Source organism: Azolla caroliniana, unplaced genomic scaffold, assembly GCF_043228905.1.
Source record: "Azolla caroliniana isolate FFs.n. ecotype wild unplaced genomic scaffold, voAzoCaro1.0.p SCAF_9, whole genome shotgun sequence".
Classification (NCBI taxonomy): Eukaryota; Viridiplantae; Streptophyta; class Polypodiopsida; order Salviniales; family Salviniaceae; genus Azolla; species Azolla caroliniana.
Window position 1 is genome coordinate 15,390,001 of NW_028230444.1, and position 25,546 is coordinate 15,415,546.

Genomic DNA, 25,546 nt, shown 5'->3' on the forward strand with positions numbered 1-25,546 from the left:
CAATATCCATTCAACATAGAATGTGGACTCCATGTAACTAAGTTGCCCTAGAGGTCTAGATTCTTCCTATAGAAGCTATAGATAGAGACGAGAGGCACATCAATCTAGAAAAAACAATTAACAAGCATAAAGTTCCTTGTCCATTGTACATTGAGCATTACAATAATCAAGGAAACTCCTCACACATAGATCATTATATATGAGAAGAATAAAAGCTCACTTAGAGATATACTGATGTATAACAAATCCATCAATCTTCTTCTTTAAGTGAAAAAATTAAACATGCAATGTACTTACATTTCAAACATGTTAACCAATGGACGTTCTTATGACGATTCATAGGATATACCTATAAGAGCATACAATACACCAACATGACCCATAATTAAGGAATTTTTGTGTCTCATCACTAGATGTCTTCCTTGAAATTTTAGAACTTTTATTGTTAATTGACAAAACCTAAAAGAAAAAATCAATGTATTTGAACAATGTAAGGATCAATAGTCCCATGACAACATGTCTTCATATATTGTGTTACGGAAGCGAAAAATATTTAACCAAAATAAAGGTATTAAGTAAAAACAAGAAACATAGGAGAAACAAAGACATTAGAAGTTTAACAAGGTTCGGCAATTTCCCAATGCCTTTTACATGTTTTTGGACAATACTTGCTTTCACATTACAGATAATTGTTATTTCCTAAACTATGGCATGGAAGTGTCTCTAAGTGAGATCTTGTGCCAATGTCAATAAAAAAGAGGGAGAAGTGTGACAATCAACAATACTAAACACAAATAAGCCCATGGAAAGCAGGGTATAATTGTCACACAAGAAGCCATTTGCTCAAGAATTATTACATATGAGTGTTCCAAGCAAAACTTTGAGAAAACCCAAAAGACTCACTATGCATCATGTATGGGAATAGAAATTTTAGGGCACTTGGATTGGATCCACAAATAGGCGTGGCGCAAAATTATAACCTATTAGAGTTCTGGATGCATCACCAATATATGGACAAGTATTAGATTTGAGATAGACAAAAAATGTTTTGTGGAATGCTTCTCTTTGGTGATAAATAGTGGACGAAATCATTGTTCAAGTTCTAAAACAAATGTTAAAGGAATGAATGTAAGGAGAACCATAAATAAATATATTAATTTGTCCCCCTAGGAGGAATTGATCATGGATATTTGGTTCACGATTATCAGCTTCCTACGAGGGTAGTTGGACGAGGTTTGTGGCCACTCCGACGACGTGGTCACTCCTCGTTTACACTTTCGGCAAAAAATGGAGGAACACACTGATGGTGATGCAAGGAGGAAATGGCCGAGGTGGAACTACCAGTACCAATGCTGGGTGTTTCCTACTCGTCTCCCACCCTCCCTCCATTGGAGGCCAAAGGATCAGGCTCGTGTTGGCCGGTGAATGTCACTAGTTTATAACTCTAGGTACCTAGTTAGTAGAAAGTATGAGAAGATATGTACGTAGTGTCATATTCTTAAACTTGGTCGAAGGTAGGGACTCCCAGATTTATATATAGTCTTTCTGTAAAAATCTCTCCTAACTAACGGGAAAGTAACTCTTTTTTTTTAATATATATATACTAATTGTGGTTAGCTAAACAACATATGTGATGGCATAATTTTCAATGTAAAACATAATGATGCAACTTAGTTAAACAACACCATATGTGATGCTATCATTGCGTTCAATTTCAAAGATTGATTAATAAGAACTCATGCATGGATAGAAATTATAGGATACTCATCACAAATCAAAGTAATCTATCAAAGTCCATTCAACGTAGAATGTGGACGCAATGTACCCAAGTTTCCCTAGATGTCTAGATTCTTCCTTTCTAAGCTAGAGATAGGGAGGAGAGACACATTAATCTAGAAAAAACACTTAACAAGCATACAATTCTTTGTCCATTATACATCAAGCATTAAAATAATTCATGAAACTCGACACACATACATCATTCTATATAAGAAACATACCAAAAAAATCCATCAACCTTCCTATTTGAATGAAGATATTAAACATGTAATGTACCTACATTGCTTAAATCGCCCATCAATCAATGGTCATTCTCTTTAAGGTTCATAGCATACACTAGTAAAAGCATGAAATACACCAACATGGCCATAATTGAGGACTAGATTTCTCAATTGAAATTTTAACACCTTTATTGTCAATTAACAAAAACTTAAATGCGTTTGAACAATGTAAGGATCAATAGTCCCACAACAATATTTCTTGGTATAGTGTACATCCTTGATCAAATCCATTAGCATGAGATGGATAGCTATTGACCTCATAGTTATTTAATGCATATTCACTTACAGAAATGATATCCCTAGACACAACACTCATGCTCTCTGGTATTGTGAGTTGATCAAACACATGCCAATAATGATGTTGTTCCGACACCAGTGATGCCAGACTGCCCCCAAGGACGTTGACGATGAATGCATCAAGATGTTCATGACAATGTGATATGCTTGATGTCACCATGCCATCATGGCAAGAACTAGACTCGGCATCATTGTCCTGGAACTTGTTTGAATCTATTGATGATGAATCATCATGATTTTTAGGTTCTAGTGTTAATGCATGGATGGTGTCAAATGTACTACTACTACTACTACTACTAGCAATGGATGTGTCACAGCTTTCTGGAGCCAATGTATGGGTGGTCTCATGTGCACTACTAACATCATTGGGTGATGGGTCATCTAGAGGGAAGGCATTAAGGAATGCAGCTGCCTGAGCAGCCGCCTGGATGTCTCTGGGGGCAGTCGAGATGGGGTGAGGAAGAATGTGGATGAGGTGAGGGAAATTGAGGTGAGCTTGTTTCCCTTTAAGGCAATGGGCGGCCACATCATAAGCCCGGGCTGCCATTTGAGGTGTAGGATAAGAGCCAAGCCAAATGCGTGTTTTCTTGCGTGGCTCTCGGATCTCGCATACCCATTTGCCCCAACTCCTCTTCCTCACACCATGATATACGAAACCCGTGGTCTCGCTCGATCTCGGCACAATAATTGTATTATTGCTCTCTTTCGCCAATAGTCGATTGGGATCACATTCATTGGGAGCCTTTAATAAGTCTGAGGAGGAGGAGGATGGCATTGCCATTAGGGATTCTGATACTCCCACACTCACACTTGTCGATTGAATGTCCAATATCACGAAGTTCACCCTTGTTTTCACTGATGTTGGCAATGCTCTCACGGACAATGGGGTTCATACGTAGGATGTTGATGAAGAATTGAAGGAGCCTTCATTAGTGGGTGTATGCATCACATGGTCTATTTCAAGTAAGGGAGAAGAGCTAGGACATTGATAAGTGGATTCATAAGGTAGGGTTCCACTGATGAATGAGAAAATTTAATGAGCATCAATTATGACAATATCATGAGTCATGACTTACTCTTACCTTTGAGTGGCTTATACATATAATCTTATGTGATGCCTTTGAGAGAGACCCATGTGTGTGGGTTAATGTCTAAACAAGGTTAGATATATATACTCCACGCACATCGTAAAGGAATTAATCTCTCTAGAAACCCATGTTTCCTTGATCTCTCCGAGCAAAGCAAAGTTTTGTACCTACGTGTACTTTTTGGGTGTTGACGAGAAAGGATCATGCACATTCATGCCAAAGAATGCGTGTCGACATATTGGCCTACCATATTTCATGTATGTAAATTCAGCACATGATCTTGGCTTGCTTCCTCGGTAGGCCTTCCATCAATTTCTTCAATTCAAAACTTTTCAACCATCATCTAAAACCATTTTTAGGCTCTGGTGATAACACCATGTTTTCTTGGTAAACCTTCCATCAATTTCTTTAATTCAAACTTTTCATTACTATGGTCATTCAAGGACTTTCCTAATCATTTCCACTCCTATGACATGTGATTTTTTTCAATGATATTATAATGTGTTGAACTTAGAGTATTTATACCAACAATATATAAGCTTAGAATGAACTAAATACAATATATAATGATGAAACATGAAAAGGTGACCTTTCAACCATAGACAACATCGTGAGAATTCTTGCTAAAATAACTTATTCTACACATTTGTAAAGGCTTAAATGTAAGGGTTCCTACGTGTCCTCTTTGACTTTAAACTTTTAGTGTTTATATAATGAGCACAAACACATCAATCAGATTTAATAACTTCATTTTGTCAAAGTTTGCACTCTAGGTTTGTACTACTAGAACTATGTTTGTGGGACTGAAGAATCTCACTTTCCAAAGGGTACGAGTTATCTACATCCCACTTAATAAGAAAGTTTTGTTAAAAAAGCGTGTAGGCATGGTACTTTGTGAGTCGTGGTATTGATTTGTGCCATTCATTTTCTCATATAATCTTGTTATTCTTGATAATAAAATGAAACATGAGTTGAATTCACGATTGCTTTTAAGAATTATCACATTGAATTAGTCCTTTTAGTATATGTAGATGTTGAATCTCTAATTGCATATGGTCGTCATTCTCGCACACTAATACATAACTGCACACAAAATATTGAAATGTCTTTTAAATTAAGAATGTGCATCAATTCACTTAAGAGATTCATGAAAAAGGCATCTTTGTCTTTTTACCTCGTTGTTCATGACAAGCATTGGTTCAATTCAAGTTAAGCCAATACATGGAGGTTTGCAATGGATATGGAAAGTAGTTAAACTGTAAACGTTGTTAATACTTAAGACTAATCAATGCTAGATAGTAAGGAACACTAATATGTATGTGAGATTTTGGTAGATAAATATTCTTAACAAGCATAATAACATAACCATTTATGTTATATGGTAAACAAAACAACCAAAAGTGCTTTTTATGGAATGATGATGAAGATGATATGGCTTCTTGAATCCTTTCAAGGTCACTTCTAAACCGCACATGATTGGTCTTTATTCCAACTAATAACCTACTTTTAAGAATTTCTACTTTGAAATTAGCATTTGTGTGGTATAGAAAATAGCAAAAAAAATGTTTTTTAAGCAATGACAATGAAGATCTCTTTTAGTATGGCTTCTTGCATTGTTGAGGGGTCACTACTTCTAATTTACCTATAATTGGTCTTTTCTCCATCTCCATCTAACACCCTACTTTTAAGAGATTCTACTTCTAAATTGACACTTTTATAACATGCCTTTGACATTATTTTATTAACACTATTATTTGGAGATTAGTAATTTTAAATTGACCATTATTGCCCCTAATGTGTCTTACTCAGGCATTTGTCCATTATTTTTTCCCACCCTAGTTTATTGTACTTTTAAATGGGAAACTATTGCCTCAAGTATAATTTCCTACGATGAGAGTTCTAACTTATTTTATTGTCCCAACTTTATTCTAGTCACACACCCCAATTTTATTTGCACAACTTGGCATGGAAGACAAATTGTTTTTACAATTGTGGCATTTTCCCATTCATAAGTAGGGTTACAATTCAACACATTAACAATTGCTAGTGCATAACATGCTAGGAACACCATGCATAATCCACGTTATGCTCTTTACCACGACGAAGAGTAAACAACCTCCATGATCGTCAAGTGTTCTAGGTTGCAATCTCAATTGTTGATGCACTATACAAAGTATTACTCTCAATCGTTTGAAGGAACATGATTAATGATGTAATGACGCATGGCGTAAGACAGAAATACCAAATGATATCCCACTGTTGTAGTTGGATGCTATATTCATCATCATGATTCCTATTTTCTGCTTGTTTGGATGACGACCAACACTTTTCCAATCTAGAAGATGATATTGCTTATTTCAAAGATAAGAGGGAAGTTATTGTCTTTACTGGCATATGTGCTTGTCCAAGAAGTTTGCAACTCGATGCACAACAATTTTTCATGCCACAAATCTCATGGATGCAAGAGGATATACAAATGTATAGTTTCTCCTCTATTGATGACAAGGATCTGGATCAATTTTGGTGTGCGTCCTTATGGCCCAAAATTAGTGGATATGCACGTAGAAAACATAGCCGAAATAGTGTGATTGTCAATGTGCTACTTTCCGAAGGTATTTTGGATTGCATAAACAATTCTCATTTGGTGAATGGACACTAGAATTTGACATTTCGTTCACCGGATGGCACTCAACGTTTCTCCTCCCACAAAAGAGGGCTAGTTTTGTAATTTTAAAATTTTAGAGCCTCCGAGTCAAAGGCTACCTTTGGCCGAAACCTTAGACTCAAAATTTTGAGTTGAAGGTTGAGCCTTCAAATTCAAAAGTTTGAATCTAAGGTTAAGCCCTTGATTTTAACTTTGAATGGAAGGTTGAGCTTTTAACTCAAAGCTAGAATCCAAGGGTCTACCCTTGACTTCAACGTTTGCATTGACTTGTTGTTCATTCCGCCATTGTTGATTGTCGTCTTCAACTCCTTTGACTACCTACGAGTGACATGCGATTACCACCTTATGCCACTCAAACTCTACAAAAAGTGCAATAATGTCATTCCATGAATGTGAGCACCATTTTTCTCACCTTTCCGAGCTAAGATCGAAGATTGGTGTGGGTGAACAAAGTATTAATGTTGTAAGCTTGTCTACCGTGACGAAACCATGAAACTTGGCATTCTACCAGAAGATGACAACAACACTAATGGACTTATGGAGAACTAGGATGAACTAAGAAGAAAATGCCAACAATACGAGAACCGAAAATAGAATACTTCATCTGGTCAAGTACGGAAAAGTTTTGATCAATCCAACTTTTATTCATGAATTGGGTCCTCATTAGACATGGATGAACTCATCAAGAAGGTATATGAGAGCCTTAAAAAAGAAAAGATCAATGTTGAAGAGGAATTGAGAAAGTTGCCATAAAAGATGCACCCTATGAATTGATCATCATGAACATGACATAAGAGCATATCAGCTTAGACGCAACTTGTATACATGAACTTGGTACAATATAAAGAAAATGATCAAGAAAGAAAGGACTCTTACATTATGCCTTGTCCACATTGGAAAGAAAACTGAACGAAGAAAAGGCCAAAGAAATGGGAAAAGGTGAACAGAAGACTCCATGTTCAAGGAAGAGGTGAAGAAAACTACAAGGGATGGTCTAGATGATGCAACACCATGCATGCATCACTTGAAGGTTCGCATCCTACAGTTGGTTTCACAATAATGGATGTAAAAATGAAAAGATTATATGTGGTTTCGTACGATGAGACGAATTATTCAATCTTCAAAGCTTTGTATCTAAATTCAAAGTTACAGTGAAAGCCAAAGAAATACAGAAAGAAGACACTATGTTTGGGATTATGAAAGAAGAAGAAGTTAGAAAAAGACATAGTCCATATATGAGAAAAGATAACATCCAAACATCAGCAAGAAAACAAGCAAAATAAGGAGATGCCTCATTACCACATCCTAAGATTTGACCGTTAGAGAGCGAGGACGGTCCGGTTGATTAAAACAAGTTTACCATTGAAGCTTTAGGTCCATGCCTCAAGAGAAGGATGAAGATGATGCGAAAATGAATGCGAGTAAAGAGACAAAGTTTAAGATGAAGTGTTGGATGTAGATTTGAAGGATGTTCCCTAGGGGACAATTGATGTACTAGACTCAATGGACAAAGGTTACAAAAAGGATGATGTCAAACCAAAGAACAACTTTGACACGGTGGAAACTCAATAGGAAGATTGGTGTGGACCTCTTCATGCACATTAGGTTTACATGTGTTTAGCTCGTGCATGAAGAGGACACTCATATGAAAGTAATAGAACATCAAAGCACTATATTGCAAGGCCGGATGGGAAAATGTGAGGATGAGGAAAGAGATGCGAAAATCAACAAAAAGGTTTACAACAAAGAGGATCCGAAGGGTTGGAAGGTTAGCATTGCATGGGAAAATGTGAGGAAGAGGAAAGAGATATGAAAATCAACAAAAAGGTTTACAACAAAGAGGATCCGGAGGGTTGGAAGGTTAGCATTGCATTCTGGATAACTACCATTGAAGTCTCAAAGCTCAATTTTTTTTCAAGTGGAACGAGCATGAATAGATTCGAAGGGGGAAATTGTTATACATGAACCCACGAGGCGAAAGAACCCAAAGGAAGTTATGGATTCGAGGAGGCCTATATCATATTTAGATACATGTCCTCATGTCACACTCAGTGAATTCAAGCTAGGCATACATGTCCAACTTTTGGAGATTGAGAAGAAGTGTGAAAGAAAGAGTAGATAGAAGAGCTTTGTGCCACTTTGACAATAAGAAGAATATTAGAGAGAAGGGTGGGGACATTCACATTATATGATGGGTTATTCTCGTAAGAGACAGCTCAAAACATTATGACAAGGACTTTGAAAATGGACAAAGATGTGAACTAGGTTTGGTGTATAGGATGTTCAACTTGGCTAAGGTGGAAGGAATGGTCATGTTGGAGTAGGAGGAAGAGAAATATGCAATCATTGGCTTAGATTTTAGATAGGTCTCTAGCATAGATGATTGATACAAGGGGCAAAGGTTCCATCTTAACGAAGCCCCTCTACCACATTTGACACATTTAATGTGGGAAGGTCACGAGTGGAAACATGCCGAACTTAAGATATATAAAAGATTGAGGAATCATTGTAATGAAGTATTGGCATGTACTCTTTGGGTAGTGAGACTATACCCAAACTTTGAGCTTTCTCTACTAAACATAATTCAAACAACTTTCATGCTTTTATATGTTCAAGAAATTCATGGAACTCATGATATTCTTGATGTCGAACAAGACCAACAAATCGGTGCAGCAATTCTTCCACATCCAACTGAGGATCCGGTAGGATAAACAAATAATTCTTCATTGGATAACGAGGAGGAATCATTACAATAGTGGAGATACCTTTCGTTTTTTTATGGAAAATATTATTATTTTTCTCCCAAAATTATGTATTTTTTGTTGTAAAGACATTTATTAATAAAAAGTATTTTTTCATTAAATTGTGTCTTTTTTTATATGTTAAATTTTTTATCCAATGACAATTATTTGACATATTATGTTGTAAGCATGTGTGAGTCGGGCATTGAAGGCAAAAATGAAAGTGAGAGCAAGACCAATGGTTAGAGCAAGCGTGAGAGAGTGAGAAAGAGCACACAAAAGCATGGGAGAGAATGAGAGAGGGAGATCAACATTTATAGGTTAAAAAATAGTTATTTCAAGGCGTTGTTGTGTGACGTTATACATGTGTCGCTTAGCGATGCGACTACAAAACGCATCACTAACTAAGTCACTAATGGCATCACATAACGATGGTATGTAATTGTCGCCATTAGCGATGTAGTTAATGGCGTGTTTAGCGTCACTAATAGCCTATTGTATTGTAGTGTAACGCGGATAAGGATGATCTAATATGCAAGGGGGTAGTGATTGAAATGGATTGTCCTCCAATCCTAGGGATTATAGCAAGGTGTGCAACACTGAATGTAGCCACACTAAAATCAATGAATCCCCAAGTTGGTCACATCTCAAACAAAGAACAATTCCACAATAGATATGTTATCAATGGCAAGGTATGAAGGCGAAAGCGCCATGTTGTCTCAAGACGAAGACATTGCCCCAAATTTCCATTATAAGACAACCCATGTAACTACTGAGGATCAAAATGCACGAGTGCTCAACAGCTTCAAAGAAAGTGAATATGAAAGGGCGTGTTTGTATGTAGGCAGATTATAAAGGTCAATGACAACATATCCTTTATGGTCTAAGAAAGAGGCACAAAAGATCTAGAAGAAGGCATACAAGTACTTCTTACAAGGGGGTATCTTTGAAAGCAACCGAAGAAGAGGACAAGAACACCACTAAGAGTGGTTTGCGAGGAGGAACATATGACTTTGGTGTTTCAATTCCATGATAGTCCTTGGGCAAGGGCATGTCTACGTGGCCAACCTCCAAGAAGCTAATGGAGAAGTATTGGTGGCCAAGAATATAAAAGGATGTTTCTCACTTCATGGACACTCAGATGTATGACATACGGATGAGTTACACTAAGCCTAGCTATTGGCGATACATTTTAAATGGATGGTAGACTTAGTATTCATGTCAATGGGAATGGGGCAAATGAAATACTTGATACTCAAGGAATGACCTTACAAACCAGGTGGAAGGAAGGGCCCTAAGAAACAAAATTACAATGGTATGTGCAAGTTCCTACTAGAATATGTCATATGCCAGTACAAGCGATTAGGAAGATAGTGGTAGACAAGAGAGAATTGAATGCTAATGAAGTTAGAGAGTTCTTCAAGTTGTTAGGAGTAAAGCTCTACCTTATAGAGGCTAACAAGAAGATAGAGGGAGGGCATGGTCTTTTAATGAAAAACTACTGTGAGAATCTTTGTTTGAAGAGTCATAAATTGGGCCCGACTAGCCTTATGGGCTTATATTGGTCAAGCTCAAGTACAAACAGAAGTTGATAATTCCCATAGAGGAAATGATTATGTTATCAATGGCGATTTTATGGAAGGATGACATGAAAAAAGAAGACATTCTTCCAATGAGCATAAGATAGCTTCAGAGGTGACCGACAAACTTGGAATGAACATGTTGAAGGTTTTTATAAGTCAAGAACAAAGGAGAGGTTCGACAACATGCATTGACTATGACTGAAGAAGATGATTCAGTGATTGCATTTAACAACCTTGACAACCAATGATGAGGACGTTTGTTTCGAATTGAACCTTTTGTTGTAATTATCAAGTGCTAATATAAATATATATTTTCACCATAAATATTTGATTGTTCATCTTATTATTTGTACACAACATAAATGTTACAATGGTTAGCAAGTCTACAAGTGAAAAACAACTAGCAATCGACAATGGTTCGGTTTGGTTCAATTCAACAGTCTCAAAGTTGAACCGCTTCAAACCAACCATTTAAATGACTTGGAGCTTAAACCAAACTGAACTGAACTATGAAACTTTTAAATCAAAACCTATTCAAACAAAACCCTTGACAAATTTCTAAGCTCAAACCAGATCATTCAAAATATTACCAACTGTTAATGTGATGATTTCACACTTAAATTTTTGTGCAAACTAATATTTCGTATTAACTTTTTTAAGAACGCATTTTCCAACCACAAGTCTCCTTTACATTAAAAAGGACATGCATGACGTCAAATGTCACAACTTATTATGTTAATGGGCTAGTTTAGGGTTTAAACATAAACCGCAAGCCACACAAAGGCAATTAAACAAAAAAAAAAATCAGTGGACAAAAGCTCAAATTGAACCCTTCAACCCCCAAGCCAAATTCAACAGTTTACAAATTTCTAAACCTGAACCAAACCAATTAAACTACTAAGCCACAATTTTTGTCGTTTGGTTCATCTCAACCTGAATCATTGCCAATTGCGAATAATAATGGCCTTGATGAGTTGTATTGTATACCTACATTACAATGATTAATTCATTCTACCAAAACACAAAGAAAGGAAGTTTAAAGCAATGGCCCATTGATAAAGTTAGTTTATAAATTTGTTTGTTTTGTTGGAGATCCATGACATCATTAGATGAAGCCAAAGAATCGCCTAGCTCAAATGCTGGGAAACCATCTTACTGCCCAAATTGTGTATTAACAGCTTCTCTCCAAAAGCTATAACGATGCAAATTAAGATCCAAAAACGAAAAAAATCCAAAACTGCCATCCATAAACATTCCCTATTTTGTTGTATTTCAATGACTTCTAAATAACTCAAAATGAACAAATCCTAACAAGAGAAAATTTTCCATCGTTCGTATTTAAACCACTCACAACAACTGGCAGCTCACCAACACAGATATGATCAAGATTAGAGAACAAGCCAATTCCATAAAAGATAACATTACTAATTAAAGGAGGTTCACAAGCACAATGCATGATGAGTGTATTGCGTAAGTGGTAGTGACTAGAAAACAGAAAAACACTTGCGAAGCACAATGGAAACCATTTTGCTAAGTAATCCAAGGAACATATGTGATACTAGCATTCACTTACATCTATATGGGACAAACAACTCCATTCAGTGTTCAGCTACATCACCATCACACCCAAGAAAATCTCGACTGGATGCAGAACATAATTTTCCAGCACTTATAGTCTATAATTTGATCATTTCTCTTGATCATTCTTGCTTGCCCCTGAACTCGTGGGAGGAAGCACAATGCCCATTTCCTTAGTTAAATCAAGAATGCTCTTCTCTAGATCATCGATTCGGCCTCCCATTTCATCGAGTGATAATTAATGTTAAGGCAAGGTCAAGAAGAATGTAGACAACTTTATCTCTAACCAATATCTTCTTATCAGTCATTTTCAATAACAGAATCAGATGGAACTAGTAAGATAAAAGGATATTCTTTGTTACAATTGAGTCTGACATTGTTTCAAATCTAGATTGCTACACAAAACACACGACATCTATTTCAGTTAGTCAAAATCAAATAAACAACATTGAATCATAAAACATAAACTTCAGCCAGAGGTATAAACTATCAACTTACCATCTGCTGCAAAAGATTTTGTACCTGCAGAAGCACGAGAAGACATTGCCATTATAAGACGTGATTAATTAGAATTTGTAAGACATCAATTAATATAACGTTAAGAAGAACTATGGAAAACAAATAGATCCCAGATTCGTAAATACATATCATTTCTCCTTGACTCATCTAGACTTCATGTGAAGAATGCAAAATAGCCATCATGCGAAATGGTATCTTCATAGATTAGACCATCCCTTCTATCATGTGTTTCAAGTAAGATATCTATGGATCCACCCAGTGTTCTTTAACTTGATCTTTAAAAATCAGCTAGATTATGTGGGCCCAATATGTTTATCAAGAGTGTAAGAATAATCATGTTTATATGAGTCCAATATGTTATTGAGATTAAACACAAATTTGACATAATAATTTATTCAATTATAAGGAATAAGACGATAAAATAAGGCCAACAATAAGTATAAGTAAATGTACGCAAAGAGAAGCCACAACTACCTATAGATTATTATTAAAATTTGATTACGTCATGATATCCATTAGATGCTATAGCATCACCTCATGTTACGGGCATGACCACAAATTATCCTGTGGTAAGTTATACCGTAGTATTCTACACAAGAGGATAAAGTGTGAGGGTTAATCGAGAGAGTAAAGAAGGGAGGATTACTTTTAATCCTAGGAATTGAGACAACCCATAAGGGCCAAGTGTGAACTTGCCTAGGGACCTTAGGCCTGGCTATAAATATGAGGCCTAGCTACCCTCGTGAGAGACATCATTTGACTTTGTCGAGATTCTAATCTTGTGGTGGTCAAACTTTTGTAGCGAGCGCACCAATACCAAGTACGACTTGATGCTACGATGGTGGTATGGGATGCTAATCAAGGCTCAAGTCCGTCTCAATCCCTTCGCGCGAGGGTGGTCGGGTAGATCAACACCCTTCTTTCTCTCTCTTTTCTTATTTATCTATATTATATTTCCTTATTTCATGCTTACATTACGATTAAGCTCTACCATTTGGACTCGATCCCTTCGCTCGACGTCCATACCACCGCCTTAGCATCAAGTCGTACTTGGTACTGGCGCGCTCGCTACAAGAGTTTGACCACCACAAGATAAGAGTCTCGATGTAATCGAATGATGTCTCTCATGAGGGTAGCTAGGCATCATATTTATAGCCGGACCTAAGGCCCCTAGGCAAGTTCACACTTAGCCCTTATGGGTTGTCTCAATTCTTCGGATTAAAAGTAATCCTCCCTTCTTTACTCTCTCGATTAACCTCACATCTTATCCTCGTGTGTAGAATACTATGGTATAACTTATCATAGGATAATTTATGGTCATGAATGTAACATCTCAAGTCATATCCATATTCCTCCTCCATATAATAGCTTTCATTCTTTCTATTTCATCTCAATACACAACTTCACAACATCACTAAACTCCATAAGGAGGTTGAGATGCCAATGTCATAATACAGGCCATCTCTTTGTATAGACAAAGCTTTAGGTGCTAAGATTCAAACTTAAGAATAAACAGCCTAGATTGTATGCCAAGTTACTTGAATGATCATTAAGTTATCAGGTTAGAATAACATAATATCAGCCTTAAAACCTTCTATTCTTCCACGAAAGAATAATGGCTTACTGGTATAGCTTTATGGCACGTTCTCAGATTGTTGTATCTAGATAGGAGCTATAGCCTACAAAATAACTTTCAATAACACAATTGTGTCCTGATGCACACCCAAAATTCCTAGAGAATTTTAGCATGTATAACTGCAGCTTTAAAACCTTAAAAATAGATTGAATAAAAGGAGTCAGCCATGTTGAAACTTACAAAGGCTGTAAGATCTGCAGTACTCTGCCCTGTCTCTCCAGATTCTCCATGGTTTCTTCCGTCCTGATTTAGTTAGACTCATTAATCAATCATGATTCTATGATGATATCAAAATAATCTAGTAGGAATTCAGGGTTAAAAAAAGAAAGTCAGATTTAAAGCATTCCCTAAGCAGACAAGTGTTTTCTACAACTGAATCAAGATGTTATTCCTGCATTTAGAACTCTGTAGGATTATTCTACATATGTGGCCGAATTCAATCTCTCCTAGAAATGGTTGAAGACCTACATAATCTGTTACTATAACACCTAATACTTGATTACATCAATATAAAAGTCAAAACATAGCCAAGAAACTTGTAGCTATAAGTTAGAACAGTGGGTAGCCTTAAGTGAACATATTTTTCTTTATACATGAAAATACCTTGCATTAGATGTTGAACCAGTTTGAGCTCATGACACCAAATGTAAAACAGAATTTTCAAAAGGTATGTCACCGAATAAATAACGAATTCATGATAGATTTTTAGGAGCATTGCAATCGGGTTCCTTGAGCATGGAGTATAAAACCCAACTGCAATTACAATTACTTACCTTCTTTAACAGATTAACTAGCTTAATATCCAAGATCTTTTTTCCTCATGACTCAACAATAACATTTATGTGTACATGGGCACCCTTGGGAAGCAAAATGCGACATCCTAACTCAAGTGCACATAGATCAGGCAAGAAATCATATCATAGCTATTAAACTTGACGAGGATAGGGAATGCACAATAAACCGAAAGCAGAAAGGGAACAATGGAAACAACAAGGAATTTATATAAAAAGGAGTCCCTGACTGCAGTTACAACAGGTGGATGACACAAGGAAAATGTAAGCACATGCGATCCTCCGCAAACAGATACATAGATGACGATAACTTCAAGTGCTTTGATAGCTCACTCACTAAGTTAGTTTATATATAGGCTTACTAACCCAATCGCCACACAAAACTGAAGCCTTAAATCCTTAATTGCGCACACAGCCAAGAGCCTTAATGGTATGGTTCAACCAACACTTCCCCTCAAGCGCTTTATCCTCCCAGCCACCATTTTACCCGATCTCCCAGATTCCGACATTATCATTTCATTCTGTGGACCCCTGCATCAATCTTTTGCCCAAATTCGAACATCACCTATCTCATCCTCTTCCAGTAACTGGCTCTCAACATCGATTCTCCTTAGTCATTTCTTTATCCGGTCAAGCCCAAGATCCTTCATAGATAGATAGATATACAGATTATATTATCGTTTTCGGACGTCAAATATGACCTATGAGACCAAAAATATTACATTTCACATGATACGTATGAAAGTGAGTAGTGACTCTCGATGTTCAAGAACTTTACAAATGAATGTTGCAATTGAGAGTGCACATTGTGTTTGTGAGAGAAATTTATGCAAGGATTGGCTCGGTCAAAGAGATGTGGAAAGCATGGTCGAATATGATCAAAGGCAGAGCATTATATCAAAGTGTGATACTCAGACTCGCAAACTTGTTTACGGCAAAGTGTGCATAGCCGACCACTCTCATCACTTGTGCCCCAACGGCTTGTCTCACATTGCAATGCATGTGAGCTAAGTCGCATGGAAGCAATGGTTTGAATGGCATATAACGGTATGGGCTCTAACATATATCGATGTGTATGGTTTCCCCGTTCCGCAAAGAATATGGTTTTGTAGTTAGGTGCAACATGTGTAGTATAATGTGTGAAGTGTGAGCCTCCACATTTGTCCCATGTCATGATACATTGGCATTGCAAAAAGGCCTCATTTACAGAGGATTCTAGTGATGCATCATGATACAAGTGTCTCGCATCCCATCTACCAAACCATTTTTCTATATCTTGAATCCAACCGGAACACAAAATTTTACTTTTATGTGGCTTTTGGATCTTTTTCCTTGCTTCCCATGCAATTCTAGGAAGTCGATATGAGGGACTTTTTTGAACCTTAAGCATGTATTCAACAACCCTTTCCATGGCCATGATCTCAATGGGAAGCGATCCGTCTCAAGGAGGAGGAAGGTGTATGTCATTTGTTTCTTAACTTGTAGAAACTTTATAAGAAAATGGTTTTGAACATTTTCAAACTCTTTCCACATAGATTTAGGGATACTACCGTCCCATACTTCCACCCCATAGAGAGGAACCGGTGTCACCAAAGTGTCGAAAAGATATTTCTTGAGGACCCAACACTTAATATCTCCAAGATTGCATGTGTTCTCAAATGCATAGTATGCTCGCTTACCCGCCTCTAAGCAGCATGTAGCACATTCATTCCATATATGATATTTGAAACTTTCCACACATTTAAGTGGCTCATTATTGTACGTAATGCATGGTTTATCTCTTTTTTGGCTCTTCACAAGCATAATCTTTGTTTTAGAGCTATTGACACTTAATTTAGTATGTATGCAAATTTTTTCCAATGCCTTCATAAGCTTTTGTGCATGTCCTAAAGTATTTGCAAAAAACACTACATCATTTGCATATAGCAAAAGCATAATCACAACATTCCCAATGGCAACTTCTTCAACACATTCTTCCTTTGCAAACTTGGTAACCAGTTCTTCCAATTCATCAATGCATAGACCAAATAGTGCTGGTGAGAGTGGGCATCCTTGCTTAACACCAATAATGCTTTTGAAATAATCTGAAAGTCTATCTCTCATATGCACATAATATATAACCTTCTCATAAATTCGGGACATTGCAAGCATATATTCACTTGGCACTTCAAGTTCTTCCAATCGTCTCCAAAGATGCTCAAGAGGTATCATATCAAAAGCTTTATTGAAGTCTACAAAGCAACAATATAAACCTTTACCTCTAAGGCGACTTTCCTCCATTAATACTTGAAGGGTGACAAGGTGATCAATGGTGCTATGATGTTTTCGAAAGCCAGCTTGTCCATAAGCTCTCTTACCATTTTTTTAGCCCATACAGTTATCTTCGATTCCATTATATATCCAAATAGTTTTGCCATTAATGAGCCAACCATGATGATTCGATAGTTGTTTACATTATTTATATCTCCACCTTTATGTAAAGATTTGATCCAATTTGTAGTCCAATCGTATGGCATACCATGTTGCAATGCATCATTAAACATATCGTTTATCCATACATGTGCTTCCTTTCCTATCCATTTGAGCATTTCAACCTTTATACATTGAAGATCGTTTGCCTTTCGGGAGGCCAATTTTTTAAGTCCTATGCATATATCTTCAATTGTAAAGAAGGGAGACATATGTGAAAGAGAACCATAACACATCATCTTTCCGGTAAGAGATAACTCATATAAATTCTTACAATGCATAGACAAGTCGTGAAGAGTTAAGTCACCATAACTCTCAACACGTTTCCCCTTTAAATTTCCCCAAAATGTAGCACATGCATGTGCTTTCTCTTGCATTTGGATAAATTGTTGAGTAACTTCCCATATTCTTCTCTTTCTTTGAATAAGCCTTTTATACTCATGCAAATGCTTTTGGTAATTCTCTTTATCCGTAACTACATCCAAAACCATAAAGCACTTTTGAGCTTCACGACATTCTTCATCAAACCATTTTTTCCTAAGTTTCTTGGTGCATTTCCAAGATGTGCGGTGGGTCGAAAAACATTTATTTGTACAGGAGAGAATGACTTTCTTGAAAGCTTCCCATTTGCATTCTAGTGTGGCACCATGTTATATCTTTGTCATTTGTAACATATCCTCAACCATCTTAGAATACATGGGCACTCGCTTAAGGTTCATGCTCAAGTGTGATTGTTTATTATCTTCCATAGCCTTCTCACAATCAAACCTATGCATACATTTGAGATCAATAGAAGTGAGAATTTATGTATACAATCAAAAATACCTTCGGAAAGTAGCACATAGTCAATCACACTATTTCCATTGTGTTTTCTACATGTAAAACCATTATTATTGGGCCATAAGGAAATACTATGTGCAATAAGCAATCCAGTACTATTACACATTTGTAGGAGTAACTTCCCAAATTGGTCTGGATCTTTTTCATCGCTAGAAGAACGGTTATACATTTGCATATCCTCTTGCATCCTTGAGATATGTGGCATGAAAGATTCTTGTGAATCAAGTTGGAAACTTCTTGTACAAGCATTCATGTCACCAAAGACAATAACTTCCCTTTTGGATTTGAAATAAGCAATATCATCTTCTAGATTGGCAAAAGGTTGATCTTTATCCAAACAAGCATAAAAGTTAGAATCTTGATGAGGAATGTAACATCCAACTACAAAAGTGGGCAAATTATTAGGTGTTTCTATTTTGAGCCATATGTAGCATTTATGTTCATCATTTTTTATGATTGACACATATTTCTCTATTTCCTTCTTAATCAAACATGCCACCCCTCCTTGTCCTCTTCTTTGTCTTGGATTTTTCTCCCATATCGAAGAGTGCACATTATAGTTTCCTAAACCTTGAATCCTTTGAGTATCATGCTCCCATGTTTCAACAAGAAGTGTGATATCCGAGTCGTCGGTGAACTCCTCTATGCCAAATCCCACATTCCATGGGTATCCATTGCAGTGGGTTAGTCTCATAGGTCACATGTCCCTATTTGCCTACATTTCCATCTTTAGGCACATCCTTAACCATATTTTTCAATCTTTCTTCATATGCTTTACGACGAGCATTTTGTTGTGAGATAGTACGATTTTCACTCAAAAAGCATTGCGTACCTTTGAGGTATACCCAACTATTTTCAAGTATGATCCGCCGCTTTGTATCATTTGTCATTGTGCATACAATAGGCCTTTCTCTGAAGCAAGTAACACCATGTTTCCCAACTCGATGTGCCCCATATACATTCACATCTGACATCCCATAATGCATGCTAAAAATTCACCAATGACCTTTCCAAGGGATGCGGGTGTTTCCATACTCTCTTCTTTAATCCCACAGACGACAATGTTCTTTGATCGTCGTTCACGTTCTTTCAATTCTCGAACATCTATGCTTTCTATATTCTTCTCTTGATGCATCACATGCATATTAAATGAGTTTGATACCACATCCCCACCACATACATCGGCCCATGACTTCGTTGTACATACATTTTTCATCTCACTTACATCCCGCCTCATCGTGTTCTATTTTTCTTCTTTTAATGCTTCCTTTAACTCAATCTTGTTAAGGCACTCATATCTAATCGACTTTTACTCTGTTCCTTTTAGATGTTAGGGAGACACTCAACTACTACTTGAGTATCCTAAACCCTAAATGAAAACTATATTCAGAAGTAGACCTTATGTCCTCAACTCACCAACCACATCCAATCAAAATCTCTAGTAAACATGGTCCCTAGGGACAAAGTTCGTGGAAAATACAACCACACCCTTCAGGTACATTAAAACATACATCTCAACTTACCATGACTCTTTTCCAAATATGCCATGAGATTTGCCAACACTTGCACTGGATAGGACAAATTTGTCCACTCTTCACCTTTCTCTTCCATTCTTTATCAGATTCAGATTGAAATCCATCAATGAAAGCTGATTTGAAGTCCTCATTCTAAAACCTTTAAGAATTAAGGAGGCATACTCGACCTGAGCAGCAAATATTTCTCTTTCAAATAGAGACACCTCTAATTGCAGACATAAAAGCACATATTCCATCATATCGAAATCAAAACTCTACTCCTGCATGAACTGACCCAAAAAGCCACTTCCATGCAGTCATGATCATTATCATCCACAACACTATGATAGTAATTTGTTCACCTTTTGTTTTGACATAGAGGGTCCCATCAACTACACACCTCCTACATCCTCTTTCAATGAGGAATCTATCAAACCACTCATACAATGCCCTTAATGGTTGATTCAGTCCATACATCTTTAGCCTCAAATCCCTAGATAGCAAGCATACTATGATCCCCCAAATTTGTCACACTGACATACATCCAATAAACAATGAGTGGTAACCTTAGTTCTGTTATATATCAAGGCCATTCAATCTATCGTTGAATTGATATGGGCATCGCTCATTCAGATCCTGCAGTTGTCAGCCTATGCTTATCATCAAGGACTGAAGAACCTTATATGTGGAAACCTGATGTGCTGTCAAACCTGTTGTGCTGTAGAGCAACCCAAAGGCAATGTCAATGTGTCTCCTGTTCACGGCTGCAGTAGGGGCAAGCTGGCAGCCTCCTATGGAACAGTGTATATTGACAACATCCATGAAACTGGCTGAACAAACATCAAGGGGAAAATATTTAATGCAATACACCAGTTGGCCCCAAAGCTGAGTGTCGTCGTATATATTTCCTTATTTCAGCCAACGGAGAAAAAACTCCCAGAATTATAAATCTGCAAGAGTTTCCAAACCAGTCACCCTTGCTGCTGAAAAGACATCGTATCAAAATCACAAAGATTTTAATTTTATGGGATTTTCAGTCAGTAGCATTTAAAGCTTAGGGTCAATACAGGATTCTGATCTGAGACATAATTCTTGATCTGAAAACAGTCATTGGAAACCCTAATTTCTGAGATCAAGGAGAAGCACAGTTGATGTTGGCACTTATGAGACATTATTCTCCTTGTTCAAAAAATTGGGCTCCAACATTTCAAAGGAGTGTGGATCTCCATGGCCCGTCCATCCTAGGAACGGAAGAGAGAGTTATCTCATGCCAAGCCAGTTTGGCTTGGATTGTTGAGCTGTCATCCCATTCAGACCAATAGGAAGTTCCTAATCAGCCCCACTAGTGAGCTTGACCAAAGCAAGATTGGGATTCATCATTCTATGATCATCACACCCCAAATACACAGACTGTAAAAAGTTCACGGAGCAGTCATTCAACGACGATCTTCGTTTTCAAAATGATATATAGTATGCATGAATATTTCTGATACCCTCAAATTCGGTAGATCGTGAACATGGACATCATCACCATGGAAACGAGAAAAGAATGGGAATCATTACCGAAGAAAAGACTATGGTTTCCTTATTCAGCAGATTCAACATTTCTGAAACCCTAGAAGTGGAGGAGATCATGAACAGAAGAAAGATAACCATGGTAAAGAAAAAGAAAGCATTTGATTTTCGGAGCATTCAATCGAAAAATGCTTCGTTATTGGATTCATGCCTAAATAATGATAATGATCAGGAATGTTAAGCATGAAAAAATTAAGGCAGAGAAAGGAAAGCACCTCCGAATTTTACGTTTCCGACAATTAAAAGGACACAGAATGGAGAAGGGAAAGGATGCCAAGAAGTCAACATGGCCATTACACAATGACAAGAGAAGGAAGGAAGGAAGAAATACCATGGATGATGAAGACTTCGCTTCGCTGGATGAAAGATCTCCGACAAGTAGAGACGCGCAGATCTCAGTAGCTCTTCTGAAGCAAACAGCTACGCTAATGGAGAAGGAAAGCAGAGATTGTTGCACGCGAGAGAGAGAGAGAGAGAGAGAGAGAATTATGTGATATTTTGGGGAACTATCAAAACCCTTTGTTTTAGAGAGAAATCATTTCTCTCTTTCCCTCTATAAACACAAAGGGTAACTAAATATGCCACTTTTGTTGTAAACCAATTGTCTCATGGGCCCAAGTTTGGTATTAGAAGACGTTAATATATCTTTCTTCCTCTCTATCTCTTTGGCTTTTTGTTTTTTTTTTTGGTGAAAGTGTGTGAAAAAGACACTTACTTATGATGGGTGTCACAATGGGTAGTGGAACGTGTCGAATTGTCACTTGTAAAAACGGTGTTGGACATTGTAAACACCAATCAATATACGATTGTTCTTCTGTTTGTAAAGGTAAAGGACCTTGCATCAATGCAATATTTTGTAGTTGTTGCCCGATACACCCATAAATAGGCGGGATAGATAATGATTGCCGCACTTCAACAAACTCCAAAATTCTTTGAGATGAAGCATGAGCTATATCTCCCACCTCTATAGCCCCCAAATGAAACAAACGATTAAATTGAGAGTGCAATCTCTCATTTTCATACCAACATAATAACCTAGAAGACACAAGTAACTCTTTTTGCAAAGAACTACAGTGTTCTCTACTAGATTATGGTTTCTATATACATAAAGAGAGCGCTTCTTGCCATGAGATAACCAAGTGTTGAACACATGAAGAACCAAAATTTTTAAGTGAAATACATCCATTCAGTAATTGTCACCATGAGCCTTAATCGTTGTCCTCCCATGTGTTAAACCCTTGTTCTCAATGAAATATTAAACAATAGATATCCATGGTTGTGAGTTTAAACACATGTCTTTCAATAATGAAAACCTTTGAGCCATCATATGCATAGATACATCCAATATGCCAACTCCCCCAAGCACTTAGGGGTTGTTAGATGATTCCACACAACTCATGTGCTTCCCATCTTATCCCTCGTCCTCTACAACAAATATCGAAGAGGTTGCAACACATAATGCGAAGACAAGTTCTTGTTGAGAAATGGACCATAGATGGACAAGAAAGATAGACTGAAATGTACAAAACAAAAAACAAATATACACAATACACAAAGATTTATGTGGAAACCCTAGACAAAGGGAAAAACCACAAGGCAACAAATCTTCAGTATATGATAGAGATACAGAGAAAAGGAATAGATTACAAAGACTCTGCTAAATAGAGTATTCACCCCTTAGGGTTTTGGCAAGTTCACCTCACTTTGCCTACTCCACGCTTTCACATGTCTAACCTTCTTCACTCTAATTCTCTATCTATTTGTTCTTCTATGTTCTACTCCTTCTCACCGTTGCACACTTCTGCAACACTCTCTTTCTCCCACACATATAGTTTGCCCTAACTCCACATATTTATAGAAGGAATATGTTATTATTATATCATAATGTAAAGAATCGTGGTATGATTCTTTGCAACAGAATAAGTTAGAGATGTGTGTGTGTGTGTGTGTGTGTATCTTTGAGAAGAGGACAAGAGAGAGACACAAGATAGATAGAAAATAGAAATACTCAAAGAGATTGTATATTACAAAGGAGATTAACTAACACATTATAAAGTAGGAGGAGGGTGCTTTATATAATCATCCTCTCTCTTCATTAACTACCGAAGCTCATAGGTCATGGAGAATGTGGAAACTCATTAGTTATGTGTCATAGAATCATATTCTATGACACATAACTAATGTGTAGAGAGTAGTGGTGTGACTTTTGAACTTTGAGTGTTCATACACTCTCAAGGGTGTGTTCACACATTAGACTAGGTTGAGCTTGATTCTCAACACGCCCCCTCAACCTCAACTCGGGTTGGTTCCTTTCGGTTGATATCCGTGTTGGCTGATACCTGGTTCAGATAATGTCTAGTTTGTACTCCCCCTCAAGCTAGGCAAGTCAGGGATTGTTAGTCGAAGGTTTTCCATGAATTGCCGAAGCTTGTCAGATTCTAGGGCTTTGGTGAAGATGTCGGTTGTCTAAAGATTTGTGTTGATGTGTTGAAGGTCGACATCTCTGGCCTGAACGCGCTCTCGAATGAAGTGATAGTGCACTTTGACATGCTTTGTGGGTGCATGGAACACCGGGTTCCGAGCCAGATAAATACTGATCATGTTATCGTAGTAAAGGGGAGTCGGATCCTTGATGGGAACACCCAGATCCTTCAAAATACTCTTGAACCATATGACCTCACATGCAGCCACGGATGCGCCCCTGTATTCGGCCTCCATGCTCGAAAGTGCGATGGGAGGCAGCTTCTTACTACTCCAAGATATTGCTCTGTTGCCGAGCAAGAAGACAAATCCGGAGGTTGATCGTCGATTGGCTCTATATCTGGCCCAGTCGGCATCTGTGTACCCTTCGAGTCAAATTGTTGTGGCCGATTCTTAGAGAATACCACAATCCATTATGTCACTCAAGTATCGTAATAATCGCTTAACACAATCCAAATGGATATCTCGTGGAGTTTGGATGAATTGGCTAAGGAGACCGACCGGATAGTTCAGGTCGAGTCAAGTGACCGTGAGGTAGATGAGACTCCCGATTAGTTGTCGACGACTGAGTCTGCTCACACTCTTCCGTGCTTGAGTCGGCATCCAGTTTGAGGTTTCGATTGAGAGGGGTTGCCATAGATTTGCGCTCAGTCATCCCGAACTTGTATAACAAGTTGAGGATATAGTGTCGTTGAGAGATCATAATGTCGGCTGGGGTTCGAATTAGCTCAATGCCAAGGAAGTAATGAAGCTCTTTCATGTCTGTCATCTCGAATTTGCTAGAGAGGAGGGACTTGACCTTGTTGATGTCGACTAAATGCTCACCTCCAATGACTAGATCATCCACATATAGGATGATGACAATAGGACTTCCACAGTCATTTCGTACCTAGAGGGAGTTGTCAGATGAAGATAATGTGTTATCTTCGAGTGCCAAGCACGTGGTGCTTGCTTAAGGCCGTAGAGTGGCTTCTTTAATCGGCAGACAGCTTTCGTATGGATGTTGAATTCTAAGCCGGGTGGTTGTACCATGTACACCTCCTCTTCTAATTCACCTTGAAGAAAGGCGTTCTTGATATCCATTTGATGGAGGTGCCACCCTTTCGCCACTGCAAGTGCAATCACAGTCCACACAGTCGCCATCTTTGCCACCCGGGCAAAGGTATCTTCATAGTCGACTCCATGTGTTTGTGTGTATCCTTTTGCTACGAGTCAGGCTTTGTAGCGATTGACAGAGCCGTCGGCATTATACTTCACCTTGTAAATCCATCTGCAACCGATTCCCTTCTTGTGAGGCGAGTGGGGGACGAGATCCCATGTCTCATTCTTAGAGAGAGCTTGCATCTCCTTGTTCATTGTTTCGTCCCATCGTGGATCATTCGCGGCTTCAGAAATATTTTCCGGTTGTCAAACTGTTGCCACCTTCATCATAAAGGCATAGTGATACGTCATATAGTCATTATAGCTGAATTGGCTAACAAGATTCTTCTCACGGGTGGAGCGAGGGAGTTTTTCGTTTGCCGATGTGAGTGCTTTCTTAACTCCGGGCGACCTCATAAGAGGCAAATCAAAGCCACCGAACTCAGTGTCGAGTGAGTGAGTTGATTCATTGCCGCCGAATTGATCGTCTTCATATTCCGACATTCTGGCCTTCCCTTTGTCCATCTTTGGACTTGGCCGAGATGTGCTTTGGTTGCTCAGGGGTTCTT

The 25,546-nt window shown here is 37.8% G+C and overlaps 2 protein-coding genes across 2 annotated transcripts; both read right to left on the reverse strand.

Moving 5' to 3' along the window:
- Nucleotides 1–2,198: 2,198 nt before the first annotated feature.
- LOC147860240 (uncharacterized) lies at nucleotides 2,199–3,195 on the reverse strand. The gene has a single exon (XM_087324716.1). The coding sequence runs from the start codon at nucleotides 3,136–3,138 to the stop codon at nucleotides 2,236–2,238; it is 903 nt and encodes a 300-aa protein (XP_087180842.1). The 5' UTR covers nucleotides 3,139–3,195; the 3' UTR covers nucleotides 2,199–2,235.
- Nucleotides 3,196–11,822: 8,627 nt separating this feature from the next.
- On the reverse strand, nucleotides 11,823–21,816 carry LOC147860241 (heat shock factor-binding protein-like). Its single transcript, XM_087324947.1, has 5 exons — nucleotides 21,688–21,816; nucleotides 14,348–14,410; nucleotides 12,511–12,534; nucleotides 12,365–12,407; nucleotides 11,823–12,243 (listed from the first exon to the last, which is right to left on the reverse strand). Exons 1-5 carry the CDS (start codon nucleotides 21,688–21,690, stop codon nucleotides 12,122–12,124), a joined length of 255 nt encoding a protein of 84 aa, XP_087181073.1. The 5' UTR covers nucleotides 21,691–21,816; the 3' UTR covers nucleotides 11,823–12,121.
- Nucleotides 21,817–25,546: the final 3,730 nt, after the last annotated feature.

Bases quoted from the DNA above. Each gene is read 5' to 3' on its own strand.
- LOC147860240 (XM_087324716.1), bottom strand. From the start codon at position 3,138: ATGGCAATGCCATCCTCCTCCTCCTCAGACTTATTAAAGGCTCCCAAT.
- LOC147860241 (XM_087324947.1), bottom strand. The intron at 12,408-12,510 runs GTAAGTTGATAG...TGTTTTGTGTAG, and splicing joins AAAATCTTTTGCAGCAGATG to CAATCTAGATTTGAAACAAT. The intron at 12,244-12,364 runs ATATCCTTTTAT...ATTAATTATCAC, and splicing joins AGACTCAATTGTAACAAAGA to TCGATGAAATGGGAGGCCGA.